The sequence below is a fragment of the Ranitomeya variabilis genome, chromosome 2 (assembly GCF_051348905.1).
Source record: "Ranitomeya variabilis isolate aRanVar5 chromosome 2, aRanVar5.hap1, whole genome shotgun sequence".
In the NCBI taxonomy this organism is placed as follows: Eukaryota; Metazoa; Chordata; class Amphibia; order Anura; family Dendrobatidae; genus Ranitomeya; species Ranitomeya variabilis.
This window is the reverse complement of record NC_135233.1, coordinates 412,541,559-412,556,513: the sequence shown is the minus strand read 5'-3', so window position 1 is coordinate 412,556,513 and position 14,955 is coordinate 412,541,559. Positions and strand designations below refer to the sequence as shown.

General features: G+C 44.8%; 1 protein-coding gene across 2 annotated transcripts in view; it reads left to right on the top strand.

Annotated features, from left to right (window-relative positions):
- The window catches only part of PHKA1 (phosphorylase kinase regulatory subunit alpha 1), a 491,521-nt gene that overhangs the window by 85,249 nt on the left and 391,317 nt on the right, over positions 1-14,955 (top strand). For both annotated transcript variants that reach the window (XM_077286537.1, XM_077286538.1), the window contains exon 3: positions 1,699-1,746. In XM_077286537.1, coding sequence (XP_077142652.1) covers positions 1,699-1,746 — 48 coding nt within the window. The remainder of the gene's footprint in view (positions 1-1,698; positions 1,747-14,955) is intronic.

The following is a 14,955-nucleotide window of genomic DNA, read 5'->3' as shown; positions in this document are numbered from 1 at the left end:
ACAGTAAAATGTGGCGCGCCTTCATTTCTGAGCTTTGCACGGTGCCTGAAAAATATTTCCCGATTACATGTAGGGTATTGGCGCACTCAGGAAAAAATGGACCTCAGTTTGTTGTAAAAATAATTTCCTATTAGCCCTTAGAAAAAATTAAAAACATGGGCTGAAAGTAACATTTTTGTGAGGATAATGTGATTTTATTATTTTCATGGCTCAAACTTATAAACTTCTGTGAAGCACCTTGGGGATACATACATTCCTTGAGGGGTCTAGTTTCCAAAATGAGGTCACTTGTGCCAAAACAGTGGAAATCCCCCACATTAGGGGCTCATGATTCCACAAAACTTTACATTCAAAAAGTCAAATGGCGCTCCTTCCCTTCCGAGCTCTGCTGTGCGCCCAAACAGTAGTTTACCCCCACATATGGGATATCGGCATGCTCATGAGAAATTACACAACAAAGTTCGGGGTCCATTTTCTCCTGTTACCCTTTTCAAAATAAAATAAAATTGGATCTGAAGTATTTTTTCCCCAAAAAAATCCTGTAAGGGACCTGAAGGGTTAATAAACTTCTTGAATGTGGTTTTGAATACCTTGAGGGGTGCAGTTTTTAGAATGGTGTCAATTTTGGGTATTTTCTATCATTTATGCCCCTCAAAGTGACTTTAAATGTGATGTGGTCCCTAAAAAAATGGTTTTGTAAATTTTGTTATAAAAATGAGAAATCGCTGGTCAACTTTTAACCCTTATAACTTCCTAACAAAAAAAAAAAGTTTCCAAAATTGTGCTGATGTAAAGTAGACATGTGGGAAATGTTATTTGTTAAGTATTTTGTGTGACATATCTCTGTGATTCAAGGGAAAGAAAATTCAAAGTTGGAAAATTGCGAAATTTCCCAATTTTTCTCCAAATTACCGTTTTTATTCACAAAAAATACCAAGTCATATCAAATAAATTTTACCACTATCATGAAGTACAATATGTCATGAGAAAACACTGGGATCCATGGAAGCTTTCCAGAGTTATAACCTCATAAAGGGACAGTGGTCAGAATTGCAAAAATTGGCCCGGTCATTAACGTGCAAACCACCGTTGGGGGTAAAGTGATGTGGAAGACTCCTCACGCCATCCACATTGCCTGGTGAAATCTTGGCCCATTTCTGCCTCCACAACTGCTGGAATTGTGCATTATGACGAGCTCTTCTATATCTCAGCTGCTGGCTCAGAAGACTGGCGATGACCATTCTCATTGAAAAAAAGACAGCTGACAGCACATCAGAAAAAAAGATGCAAGCTCCAAGTCCACAGACCCAATTGGACGTATTAACTCCAAAATAAAATATGGAAGAGCATCCAGTCCAGGTGAAAGACTTGAAAAAACTTCACTCCGCCATCATACAACGCCTCGACCAAATGGTCCCAATCAAGTACTTGATAGGGACCATTTGGTCGAGGCATTGTATGATGGCGGAGTAAAGTTTTTTCAAGTCTTTCACCTGCACTGGATGCTGTTCCATATTTTATTTTGGACCATTCTCATGGAGTCTGTTGGAAGTTCTCTTATGTTGGATATGTGTAACGGTTGGTGAAGGAGTTTGAGGAGGGATGAAGCCTCACTCGGTATGACCATGACGATACCAGCCTTGTACCATAGTGGTGTCTGTGTAACTAACGCTGAGTATTGGTGTTGTGTCTCCATAGAATGTGGTGAAGCTGATGCGGGGTCTTCTCCAGTGTATGATCAGACAGGTAAGTAGCAGGAGACATAGAGCCTGCACCGTGGGATCTGCCCGGCTCATCCGTAACCTACACTTCTCATATTAGTACCAAAAAATGAGTACCAAGTACTCACAGACCACCATAACACAAAAAGTAAAATCAATAAAGTTTATTGAAAAAATATTATAAAATTGTACAACATACCATATGAGGATATCAAAAGACTCAATCCAAGTTCCATATTGAGCAGCGATTGTATACTAATTACAACTTATTACGTATATATCTTAGTACTGGTCCTATATACAGCTCATAAAACCACCCTTTAAGGTCATTGTACAATGTGTTATGCCCGGATGATGAGAGCTCAAATATAATGGACACCCATAAATAGTTGAAAAAAATTTAGATCAGTGCTTACCCATCATAGATGTCGCTGCAGGAACGGGGGCAGAGGGACGCCGGGGCACTCATCCAGATTGCATAGCAAGGTATTTTGCTTTCATTATCCATCATATATGCATCTAGTTACTGTCGCCATAGGTTTGAGCTTTAATTCACTGGCCAGCCTTTATTTCAGTATCTTACATAAAGAGGCGTTATAGCATGGTTGTATGTGGCTCTAAATAATGGGGACATATTATGGGTTTTACATGCCTTAATAGATGGTTAATTCACACGTATACAGCTAGTGCTTAATCTTGGTTTTTGAGTCTGCCTATGGCAGTATAGTCCCTCTTTTGTGGATTTCTGTACCCTTATTGACATGTAGTAAAATGTATTTTTACATGTTTTATCATTGATCTATAATAAAATTGTTATTTTATATCAAGTACCATAGTGGCGATCACTTTATTTTGTTGGTCACACTGTTTGTGAGGTATATTTTCAATTGTTTCACAATTTTTTGTTAACTATATAATTCCACATGTGTTAATAAATAGTTTTGATGCCTTCAGTGTAAATGTACAGTTTTCATAGTCATGAAAATACAGAAAAATCTTTAAATGAGAAGGTGTGTCCAAACTTTTGGTCTGTACTGTGAGAGAGATGGATAGATGTGTAGTATCGATTTCATTACTTTGGTGCAATATTCGGCTGTTGTACCATAACAGGTCCATGTACATCATGTTGAGGAAGGAGCTACTGGATATGGACACACCTCGTGGTGACCATCTTAAGTGACAGGTGAGCCTCCACTGCTCCAGGTAATGTTGGTGCCCCATGACCCTGGCTGTTTGCCCTCTAGAGGACATTGGGCGGTAGCTGTTGCGGCATTTAAGATGACAGTGAGGGCTCCTTTTTACCCTTCGCCACGACAGCACCCCACATGAGAGAGAGGGATCCGCCCCATAGGAACAGGAAACCTATAGAATAAAAGGAGGCGGTCCCCTCTCCTCCTCAGTTTGTTTCCTGTTTCTATGGGAATCCGAAGTACCTGCAGCAAGAGGATTCCTGGGCCATGCACCCGCCTGCGTCGGTGTCTGTGGGAACAGCAGGGGCTGCGGTTCCAGAGGCAGCGGCGGGGGAGCCACTGTTTGCTGCCTTCCCCCTCGTCTGGTCAGTCGCCATGGTCCGGTGCCGCTGGTCCGCCCGGCTCCATGAGGACGCGCGTGCTCAGCGGCCGGCTTCTTATCCAGCAGCCGCCGCATGGTGAGGAGGAGCGGCGCGTCTAACCCGGAAGTCGCTGGAGCACTTCCGGGTTGGGTCCGGGGAGGCAGGAGATTCGGCGCCAGATTTAAAAATGCAGCGCTAGCATCGGCCGGTGTGTGTAAGTATGGCTTCACCGGCTGATGTAGCGCACTTGCCTGCGACAGAGCGTTCTCCCAGCAAGGAGACAAGCGCCAGGAGCAGCACTAAAAGTGGGGATCGACCTCAGGAATAACGATCTGCCACCAAACAGAGGGATCTTTTACCCAAGAATCCGTCTCCAGAACCGGTACCTGTCAGCTTCACTGGGTGAGTTTTTTAAAAGCCTCTTCTCACATGCTGATATATGTTCCTCCTGTATCCCCTCTAGACTAAGAAAAGGACACATAAATCCAAACACAAAGAATGTGCTTTATGTTCGCAACCCCTTCCGGACTCATATACAAAGAGGTTATGCTCAGAATGCATCATACTAACTTTACGGCAGGAAAATGTAATGACTCCGTCTGACGTTAGAGCCATAATCCGTGAAGAAATGCAGGGTTTGGCGCATGCAAGTAGCACCAGTACCCAACAGCCAAGCAGGTCCCAATCTCCAGCAAGCTCGGAGTCAGAGGTGGTACATAGGTCCTAAGACGAAGATGAAACTCAGCCAGAGTTCATCCGAAAATGAAGGGGGACTTTGTCTACCCAACAGCAGCGTAGACAACTTGGTAAAAGCTGTTAGAAGCACGATGGGGTGCCCAGACGAGAAGGGAAAGAAGTCAGCTCAAGACATTATGTTTGCGGGGTTAGGACAGAAAAAGCGTAGGTCCTTCCCCGTCATACCCACAATTAAAGAACTAGTTAAAAAGGAGTGGGATAAACAGCATACAAGAGGATTCTTGCCATCATCCGCTAAGAGACGCTATTCTTTCAGTGATGAAGAGCTAAATTCTTGGTCAAAAATACCAAAAGTTGATGCTGCAGTAGCCTCAACTTCCAAGCAGTCGGTCTTGCCTGTTGAAGACTCGGGGACTCTTAACTGACCCATTAGACCGAAAAGCAGAAGCCTTACTTAAAAGATCATGGGAGGCTAACACTGGGGCATTCAGGCCAGCCATTTCTGGTACATGCACTGCAAGGTCGCTGCTAGTTTGGATGGAGCAGCTGGAGGAACAAATTAGAGGTAGAGCTTCGAGAAATACAATCCTATCGAAAATCCCTCTAATGAAAGAGGCAGTAGCGTTCCTAGCTGATGCTTCTGTGGATTCGCTACGCCTAGCAGCCAGGTCAGCCGGCCTAGTGAACACAGCCCGGCGAGCACTCTGGTTAAAAAACTGGAAAGGGGACGCACAGGCCAAAGCAAAACTTTGTGCGATCCCCTGCCAGGGTGAGTTCCTGTTTGGGAAAACACTGGATGAGCTCTTAAATAAAGCAGGAGAGCGAAAGAAGGGCTTCCCTAACCAATATCTTCCATCTTACAGGAGAGCCTTCAGAAGACGCCCCTTTAGCAGGAACAAACCAACTGAGCAAAGGGAGCGCTGGGAGACAAAGGATCCAAAACAAAAAGGTGCTCTGTTTACCGGATCCTATAATCCAAAACGTAGCAAGTACCGCTAACTGTGAAGTGGGCGGTAGATTAAAATATTTATTTTCTAAATGGGAGCAAATAACATCTAGCCATTGGATTCTGGACATTATTAAATATGGATTAAAATTAGAGTTTGAGAGAATCCCTTGGGATTCTTTTATAGTAACATCTCCAAAAGGACGGGAACAACAAAAAGCTCTAGAATCAGAGATCCTATCTCTTCTATCTAAAAAAGTATTGATGGATGTTCCCCGGGATCAAGAAGGAAAGGGGTTCTATTCCCCTTTGTTTTTGATCAAAAAACCAGATGGTTCATTTAGAACCATCATAAATCTCAAAAGATTAAATTCCTTTTTGCGTAACCATACTTTCAAGATGGAATCTATTAGTTCTGCCATCAAACTTTTGTTCCCTAGGTGTGTCATGGCCGGGATAGACCTAAAAGATGCCTACTATCATCTTCCCATACATGCCGAACACCAGCAGTACCTAAGGGTAGCAGTCGTCCTAGAGGGACAGGTTCGTCACTTTCAATATGTAGCAATGCCCTTTTGGCTTTCTATGGCTCCCCGCATCTTCACAAAGGTGATATTAGAAGTGATGGCTCATCTACGCCAACGGGACACTTTGATAATACCCTACCTGGATGATTTTCTGGTGGTAGGAGATTCTATAACTCAGTGTAAAATGCGATTGTCTAACACGATCTCATCCCTACAGGAGTTGGGTTGGATCGTCAACTTTGAAAAGTCCAGAGTGAACCCAGAGACCATTCAAATATTTCTAGGGATCCAGCTAGACTCCGTAAGTCAAAAAAGCTTCCTCCCGCATTCAAAAAAAGTAACTATACAGTCAAAGGTGTCAGAGGCAATAGAAAACCCCCACATGACACTAAGAAAGGCTATGTCCTTATTAGGAACATTATCCTCATGTATCCCAGCTGTACCGTGGGCTCAATTTCATACCCGTCAGTTACAGTATGAAGTATTATCAATCCAGGGGAAAAAACGACATCTGGAGAGTAAACTAACTCTTTTCAGGGATGTCCTAGAATCCCTATCATGGTGGCGAGATATGGGACACCTTTCAGAGGGTGTACCTTGGATAGTAGACCCGTCTAAAATTATTACTACCGACGCCAGCCCTACGGGGTGGGGTGCACATATGGAGGATAATGTGGTCCAAGACACCTGGAATCGAGCAGAGTTAACATGTTCTTCCAATTGGAAAGAATTAAGAGCGGTAAAAAATGCCTTAAATCATTTTCTTCCACAGATTCAAGGAGCACATGTAAGCGTTTTCTCGGACAATTCCACCACAGTGGCCTATGTAAACCGTCAAGATGGTACACGGTCAGGAAGTCTGATGACCATAGCAGGAGAGATCTTCCAATTGGCAGAGACTCATCTGGCATCCGTAACAGCCCTACATATCAGAGGGGTAGAAAATACCAAAGCAGACTACCTCAGTCGAAACATGCTACGCCAGGGAGAATGGACCCTGAACAGAGACATATTCAGAGCAATTACAAGATCATGGGGTATGCCTCAAATAGATCTATTTGCCACAAGAAGCAACAAACAGGTAAAAAGATTTGCTTCCCTGAACTTCAGGGATCATCCACACATGTTGGACTCTCTACACCATCCTTGGAAGTTCAAACTGGCGTACGCCTTTCCTCCAATGTCTCTTATTCCACTAGTGATCAGGAGGGAACAAGCAAGGGTAATCCTCATTGCACCCTTTTGGCCAAAGAGACCGTGGTTCTCTTGTCTCCAGAGCATGTGTATGCGATCCATGCATTCTCCCATTGGACAAGGAACTGCTGTTCCAGGGGCCCTTCTTCCACCCGCAAGTGAAAGGGCTTCACTTGACGGCGTGAAATTTGAGCGGCAGTCACTAAGTTCAAGGGGATTTTCAGAACAACTAGTAAACACCCTGCTACTAAGTAGAAAAAGATCTACCATACTAATATATAGTAGGGTATGGAAAAAATTCTTAAACTTTTAGACAAAACCATTCACTAGGCAAGTTCCAGTGACACCTATTCTAGAGTTCCTACAAAAAGGTAGAGAATTAGGATTCAGTAAACACCTTAAGAGTCCAGGTCTCATCATTAGGAGCCCTATATGGATGTAATATAGCAGCTGATAGATGGGTCTCCAGATTTATTAAGTCTTCTGAACGAAGTAATCCGGTCCATATTCCCCGTCTACCTCCGTGGGATTTAAATTTAGTACTAGAGTCCTTAACTGGCTCCCCATTTGAGCCACTAGATACCATACCTCTAAATGTCCTGACTTATAAAGTAGCCCTACTGGTAGCCCTAACCTCAGCTAGAAGGGTTAGCGACATCCAGGCCCTGTCAGTAGACCCACCTTTCTTACTAGTATTTCAAGATCGGATAGTCCTAAAACCAGATCCCTCATACCTCCCTAAAGTGGCATCCACAGATCTACCACAGATCACAGGAAATATTTCTCCCTTCCTTTTTTGATTCTCCTATAACTCCAGAACAACATAAGTTCCACACCTTAGATGTTAGAAGAGCTATCCTGACTTATATAGAGAGGTCTCAGACATGGAGGGAGAGTAGGGCTCTGTTTATCTCCTTTCAGGGCCGCAAGAAAGGACATGGGATTACAAGAGCTACCATATCTCGGTGGATCAGAGAAGCAATCTGTTTGGCCTATATGTCAAAGGGCGAAGTTCCTCCAGTGGGCATAAAGGCACATTCAACACGAGCCATGGCTTCTTCCTGGGCGGAACAGGCGGATGTACCAATTCATTTGATATGTAAGGCCGCAACTTGGTCTACACCTTCTACCTTCTACAACCATTATAGACTTGATCTATCCACATCTTCTGATCTAACCTTTGGTAGAGCTGTTCTTAGTACAGTAATCCCATCCAGATAATGACTCTCTGAAAATCTCTCATGTGGGGTGCTGTCGTGGCGAAGGGTAAAAAGCCGGATTACTTACCGGTAATGCTCTTTTAATGAGTCCACGACAGCACCCGTTTACAACCCTCCCTGATTATACACAGCTCTTTCTTTTAAGTTCACAAATAATGGTTGTATAGAGTTTAAGAAATTGATGTTGCTGAATAAGAATTAATACTAAAGCTTTTGCGGTTCCCTTTTTATACTCTGTAAACTAAACTGAGGAGGAGAGGGGACGGCCTCCTTTTATTCTGTAGGTTTCCTGTTCCTATGGGGCGGATCCCTCTCTCTCATGTGGGGTGCTGTCGTGGACTCATTTAAAAGAGCATTACCTGTAAGTAATCCGGCTTTTCCAGGACGTCCCCCTGACAGCACGCTGGAGGACGTCCTCCTCCTCCTTGCTGGGACAGGAAACAACACGAGAGGTTAAAAGGTCCCACTCCGCCCCCTTTCCTTTAGTGTTTTTTCCTGTCCCTGCATGGAGGGACACACGAGAGATCAAGCTTACCGGAGGGCTCAGGGGGATCGTGCGGCTGGTCCAAAATCCTTCCCCCTCGTCGGTAGCCCAGGGCACATACTCCCCGGGTGGGAGTCCCTGCGTCCAGAGACCAGTCGAGCGGACGCGCTCCTGGGTGAGCCGCTTCCTCCCAGGGGGAGGCTCTCGGCTCAGGCGCCAGGAAGGACAAGAGGCGCCGGCGCCAGGATGGGCGCAGAGGTCCGCATGCTCTTATACGAGCAGGCAGGGGCAGCAGAACCTCCCGGCTTCAGCGTGCGTTCCACTGCGTGGAACGCGGAAGTAAGTGATATAGCGCTTCCGGTGACGTCAGCAGCATCAGATCCGGTACATTCGGCGGCAGGGTATGCGTTCCACAGGGTGGAACGCTAAAGCGTATATAAAAAGGCGCCAGATTTAAAAATAGGCTCCGGCGTTCTACAGGTTGGAGTGAGCTCTACATTAACCAGGACGCAGGTGCATGCAAGTGAAACAGCCGGAGAGGAGGTCTGCAATGCCAGAGACAAGGGGTAAGTGCAGCAGTGCTGCAAAATCCCTATATACATATATCTAGCAGGAGACGTTCTATTTATATGATATATATATTTATATTTAAACAGAGGATGTGGATCCCAGGAGTGAGGAGACTGGGGTAAGTGCGCATAGCGCATATTACCTTTCTCACTTATTCCTAAGTCACTAAGATGTACTCATTCTTATACTTAGGATAAGGAGACTCAACAGACATCCCTGTCAGTGGCAAAAAAGTCAGGCAAAGCACTGACAAAGTCCAGACGATGTTCCATATGTAATGCTAAATTACCAGAGGCACATAAAAAGGAATTATGCGAGTCCTGCATTTCCAGAGTTGTAAGAGAAGAACAACCATCATTACTATCTGAAATGAGGTCTTTAATCCGGGAAGAGGTACAAAATTCATTGGCTTCCATGACACAGCGGTACCCCTCCAGCCCAGGTCGGAGCCGTAAAAGGCCACGGTTGGATCTGGACCAAGATGATGATGAAGTGCTTTCTAAAGAAGAATCTGATGGTAGAAGTTCGGATCAAGAAGAAGGAGAGCTACCATTAGAGGAACAGGATCAAGGAAGAAAATTTCTATTCCATGTGGAAGAGACGGAAGATCTAGTGCAGGCGGTGAGAAATACAATGCAGATGAAAGAAGAACCGCGGCCGAAATCCAGACAAGATTTGATGTTTGGAGGACTGACATCACAAAGACAGACGGTATTCCCTGTGAGTGATCACCTCAAACAGATGATATTACAAGAATGGAAAGATGCTGAACGTAGACTGATAGTATCGCGAGAATTTAAAAGTCGTCTACCATTTGATCCGGAAGACATCAAGGCATGGGAGGAAATTCCGAAGATCGACGTGCCTATAGCCAAAGTTACTAAAAAAACGGCTATTCCATTCGAGGACTCTTCTAGTCTCAGAGACGCTATGGACCGCAAAGCAGATATTCTGTTGCGCCGTTCATGGGAGACGTCGGCAGCACTGATAAAAGCTAACATTGCAGCCACATCAGTAGCTAGATCAATGTATTTGTGGATGGGGCAGTTAGAGGAACATTTGGTGAATAAAACCCCACGGGCCGATTTAATTTCCTCCTTACCCATCATAAAATCTGCCACAGCCTTTATGGCGGACACATCAGCAGAATCCGTTAGATTTGCGGCCAGAAATAGTTCATTATCCAATGCGACTCGTAGAGCTATATGGCTTAAATCTTGGTCAGGGGATAATGCATCAAAAAACAAATTATGTGCTATTCCCTTTTCAGGGTCCAAGGTATTTGGACAAGCATTAGACGATATTCTTGAATCCGCATCAGATAATAAAAAAGGTTTTCCTGAGGAAAAACCGAAAAAATTCCAGCCATTTCGGAAGAGACCTCCACCTCGAAGTTCCTATAAATTCAAGCAGCCGGATTATAGAGAACAGTGGAGACCCAGCAGAGGTTCCTATAGAGGTGCCTATTCTCAGAACCGAAGGGGAAGAAACTCCCTGTTTGGGTCAAGCCCTAGATCTAGGAGACAATGACGCCATAGGTATAGGGGGCAGGCTCAGTCTCTTTCTGGACAACTGGAAAGAAGTCACAAAAAATGCCTATGTCCTAAAAATTATTTCAGAGGGTTACAGGATAGAGCTCATATCCCCAGCACCACAGAGGTGTATCCCACCTACCAAGGTGGCAAAAGATTCACCAATGTTCATAGACATTCTGAAGTTGTTCAGTTCTCAAGTTATAGTGCGGGTCCCCACAACAGAAATAGCCAGAGGTCACTACTCTTCACTATTCTCAATCCCAAAGCCATCAGGGGAAACACGCACAATAATAAACTTAAAACCATTGAACGTCTATGTAAAATACAAAAGATTCAGAATGGAATCAATAAAAACAACGGTCCATCTCATAGACAAAGATGCGGTAATGTGTACGCTCGACCTAAAAAGCGCGTATCATCAGGTTCCAATCCATGCAACATCTCAGGAGCTTCTGAGGTTTTCTGTAAAGTTTCCGAACCAAACCTGCCACCTTCAATTTCAAGGTCTCCCGTTCGGCCTGGCGTCAGCACCGAGGATATTTACAAAATTGGTGGCGGAAGTGGTGGCATACTTAAGAAACGAAGGAATTACAATAATTCCTTATCTGGACGATTTTCTGCTGGTAGCCAGAACAAGAAACATCTTAATCCTACACAGAGATCGAGCCATTGCAGTCCTAAAATATCTAGGTTGGGTCGTGAATCAAGGGAAATCTCACATGAAACCCGAATCTCGGAAGGTATTTTTGGGAGTTCTTCTAGATGCCACCACAAGACAATCCTTTTTGCCAAGAGAAAAACAGGTGTCAATAAGAGCATTAATCATGGAATTCATAAAGCACCAGGTCACTATAAGATCAGCCATGAAGGTCTTAGGGAAGATGACAGCCTGTATCACTTGCGTAAGGTGGGCACAGGCTCACTCAAGATTGCTACAGGATCAGGTTCTCTCGGCATGGGATCGACGTCAGTCATCACTGGACAGAGTAATCCACCTATCAAAGGCAGTAAAAAAAGTCATTGCACTGGTGGACACAATACAGCAACCTAAGAGTGGGGGTTCCATGGACCTGTACCCCGTGTGTGGTGATCACTACGGATGCCAGCCAGTGGGGTTGGGGAGCCCATCTAGAAGGATCATTCGTCCAGGGCAGATGGACAAAGGATATCAGTCGAAGATCTTCAAACTACAGAGAGCTTTACGCTATTTGGGAAGCTCTAAGAAGGAATCACTCCCGCTTAAAAAACCAACATGTGAAAATCTTAACGGACAACATGACAGCAGTATCCTTCATAAGACACCAAGGAGGTCCCAGATACAAACCACTTCAGGAATTGGCACGGAAAATATTTTTTTGGGCAGAAAACACAGTCCTGTCAATCACAGCAGTCCACTTAGAAGGATCTCAAAACGTCCTGGCCGATTATTTGAGCAGGAAAGAAGTCTGTCCCACAGAATGGGAATTAAACCAAGAAATCTTTCACCAATTATGTCATCGCTGGGGGACTCCCAGGATAGATCTATTCGCTACAAGAAAAAATTCGAAGGTGGCCAGATTCTATTCCCTCAACCCTACGGACATACCAGAAGCAGTCGACGCCTTGAGTCAAACATGGGTCGAACCACTATCCTATGCTTTTCCCCCAATAGCACTCATTCCGAGGGTCCTCAGGAAGATTCAGGAAGACCAAGCAACAGTTCTGATGATAGTACCATTCTGGCCAAGAAGGAGCTGGTTTCCGTTGTTAGGAGCCATGGCGATGGACAGTCCAGTCAGTCTTCCTCTATGGAAGGACATGATTCATCAAGGACCAGTGTTACATCAAAACCCGGAACGATTGCACCTTTCAGCATGGATCCTGAGAGGGACATCCTGAAATCGCGAGGGTTATCTGATGAAGTCATCTCAACGATCCAAGCTAGTTGTAAACCAGTAACTTCATCAATTTATTACAAAATTTGGAAGAAGTTCTGTATGAGAGGTGGCAGGTCGGCCGGAATGTCAGAAAACCCGGATGTGCCCAGAGTTCTGGATTTTCTCCAATCGGGATTCAATATGGGGCTGAGACCTAGTACCCTTAAAGTACAAATTTCAGCACTTAGCACATTTCTGGATTATCCATTAGCCTCTCACCCGTGGATAATGAGATTGTAGATTGTGAGCCTTCGCGGGCAGGGTCCTCTCTCCTACTGTACCAGTTATGACTTGTATTGTTCAAGATTATTGTACTTGTTATTATGTATACCCCTCCTCACTTGTAAAGCGCCATGGAATAAATGGCGCTATAACAATAAATAATAATTCATAAAAGCTGTCCAGAGATTACGTCCCACAGTTAGGCAATTAACTCCCCCTTGGGATTTAAATTTAGTACTCAGAGCCCTATGTAAAGATCCTTTTACCCAGAAAGATGACATGCCCATTGCAATAAGAACTTGGAAAACAGCCTTTTTGGTAGCTATTACGACAGCCAAAAGAGTAGGGGAAATACAAGCCCTGTCAATTAGGGACCCGTACCTCCAGGTTCGTGAGGATCATATAATCCTAAAACTAGATCCATCATTTATTCCCAAAGTAGCTTCAGTACAAAACAGAAATCAGGAAATAATTCTACCCTCCTTTTGCAATAAACCCTCTAATACAAAAGAACAATCTTTACATTCTCTTGATGTCAGACAGGCAGTACTAGATTATTTAGAGGCCACTAGTACTTGGAGAAAGGATCCCAATCTTTTTGTCCTGTTTGGGGGTAAAAATAAGGGTAAAAAAGCATCCAAAACATCACTACACTACACTACAGTAGATCACTACAGTAATCTCAAAAGCCTATGTGTCAGAAGGGGTAGATTGTCCTGTGGGAATAAAAGCCCATTCAACTCGGGCCATTTCAGCGTCATGGGCCGAACGGGCAGGGGCATCATTAGAACAAATTTGTAAAGCTGCGACTTGGGCCAGTGTGAACACATTCTGTAAACACTACAAATTGGATGTGTTAGCAAACCAACAAATGTCTTTTGGGAGAAAGGTTCTCCAGGCAGTTGTCCCACCCTAAAGGAGTTTCTTTGGCATTCTCCAGCGTGCTGTCAGGGGGACGTCCTGGAAAATGGGTATTATACCTACCGATAATTCGGTTTCCAGGAGTCCATCCTGACAGCACCGTTACTCCCCCCCCTTATGTATACTATGTCATATGCTGTAAATATGATTTGGTTAATAAAATTCAAATGGTATCTATCCATGGTGTGGTACTTGTCAAAACACTAAAGGAAAGGGGGCGGAGTGGGACCTTTTAACCTCTCGTGTTGTTTCCTGTCCCAGCAAGGAGGAGGAGGACGTCCTCCAGCGTGCTGTCAGGATGGACTCCGGAAAACCGAATTATCGGTAGGTATAATACCCATTTTTCGCCCTGTTAAGGTACCGTCACATTTAGCGACGCTGCAGCGATATAGACAACGATGCCGATCGCTGCAGCGTCGCTGTTTCGTCGCTGTTTCGTCGCTGGAGAGCTGTCACACAGAGAGCTCTCCAGCGACCAACGATGCCGGTCCCCGGGTAGGACAGCAGAACGCCGGAGGACGCCACAGACACCGGAATGTAAGTATGTAGTGTTTGTTTTTTTTTACATGTACACTGGTAACCAGGGTAAACATCGGGTTACTACGCGCGGCCCTGCGCTTAGTAACCCGATGTTTACCCTGGTTACAAGTGAAGACATCGCTGAATCGGCGTCACACACGCCGACTCAGCGATGTCTGAAATAAAGTTCTGGACTTTCTGCTCCGACCATTGATGTCACAGCAGGATCCAGATCGCTGCTGCGTGTCAAACACAACGATATCGCTATCCAGGACGCTGCAACGTCACGGATCGCTAGCGATATCGTTGTTAAGTTGGTCAGTGTGAAGGTACTTTTAGTCCCTCGTGGCCTAATTGTGATGTTGTTTGCTCTAGTAACCTTAGGCCATGCTTTTGCCGCTGCTGAACCCTGAACCATCAGATGAGGGCGCACATGCTGCTACTAAATTACTTGACCACTGTAATACAGTATCATTTAGGTATTAATAAAAGGAGCTCATGAAAAGATGCAGCATATTAGGGTGTTAAGTATCTTCTCATTTCTAGAAAAAAATACAGCTTGCATAGATATCGGACCAAAATGTGGACCGGACGCCACAGACATCGGAAGAAGGAGAAAGGTGAAAAGTTCACCACAAACGACCAAAATAGCTCGTTATGAGTAAAAGCATGAAAATAGAGCTACATGTGGGAAAGGCTGCTGTGTGTCACTGCATGGACGTCACAATGAGGGTATACAGCGTGTGATGATCGCACAGCACCAACAGCTACATTACCAACGTGGCTAGCAGCAGAAGGAGCTACAGAATACCCGGGCCTAGGCTGCAGGCAGGGGCACACTGGGTCCGGGTGTCTGCCCCAACCTGCGTTTCGGATGCTTATGCTTCGTCAGGGGGCATGAAAGTGGTGGGAAGTGGAGGCAGCCGCCCGGA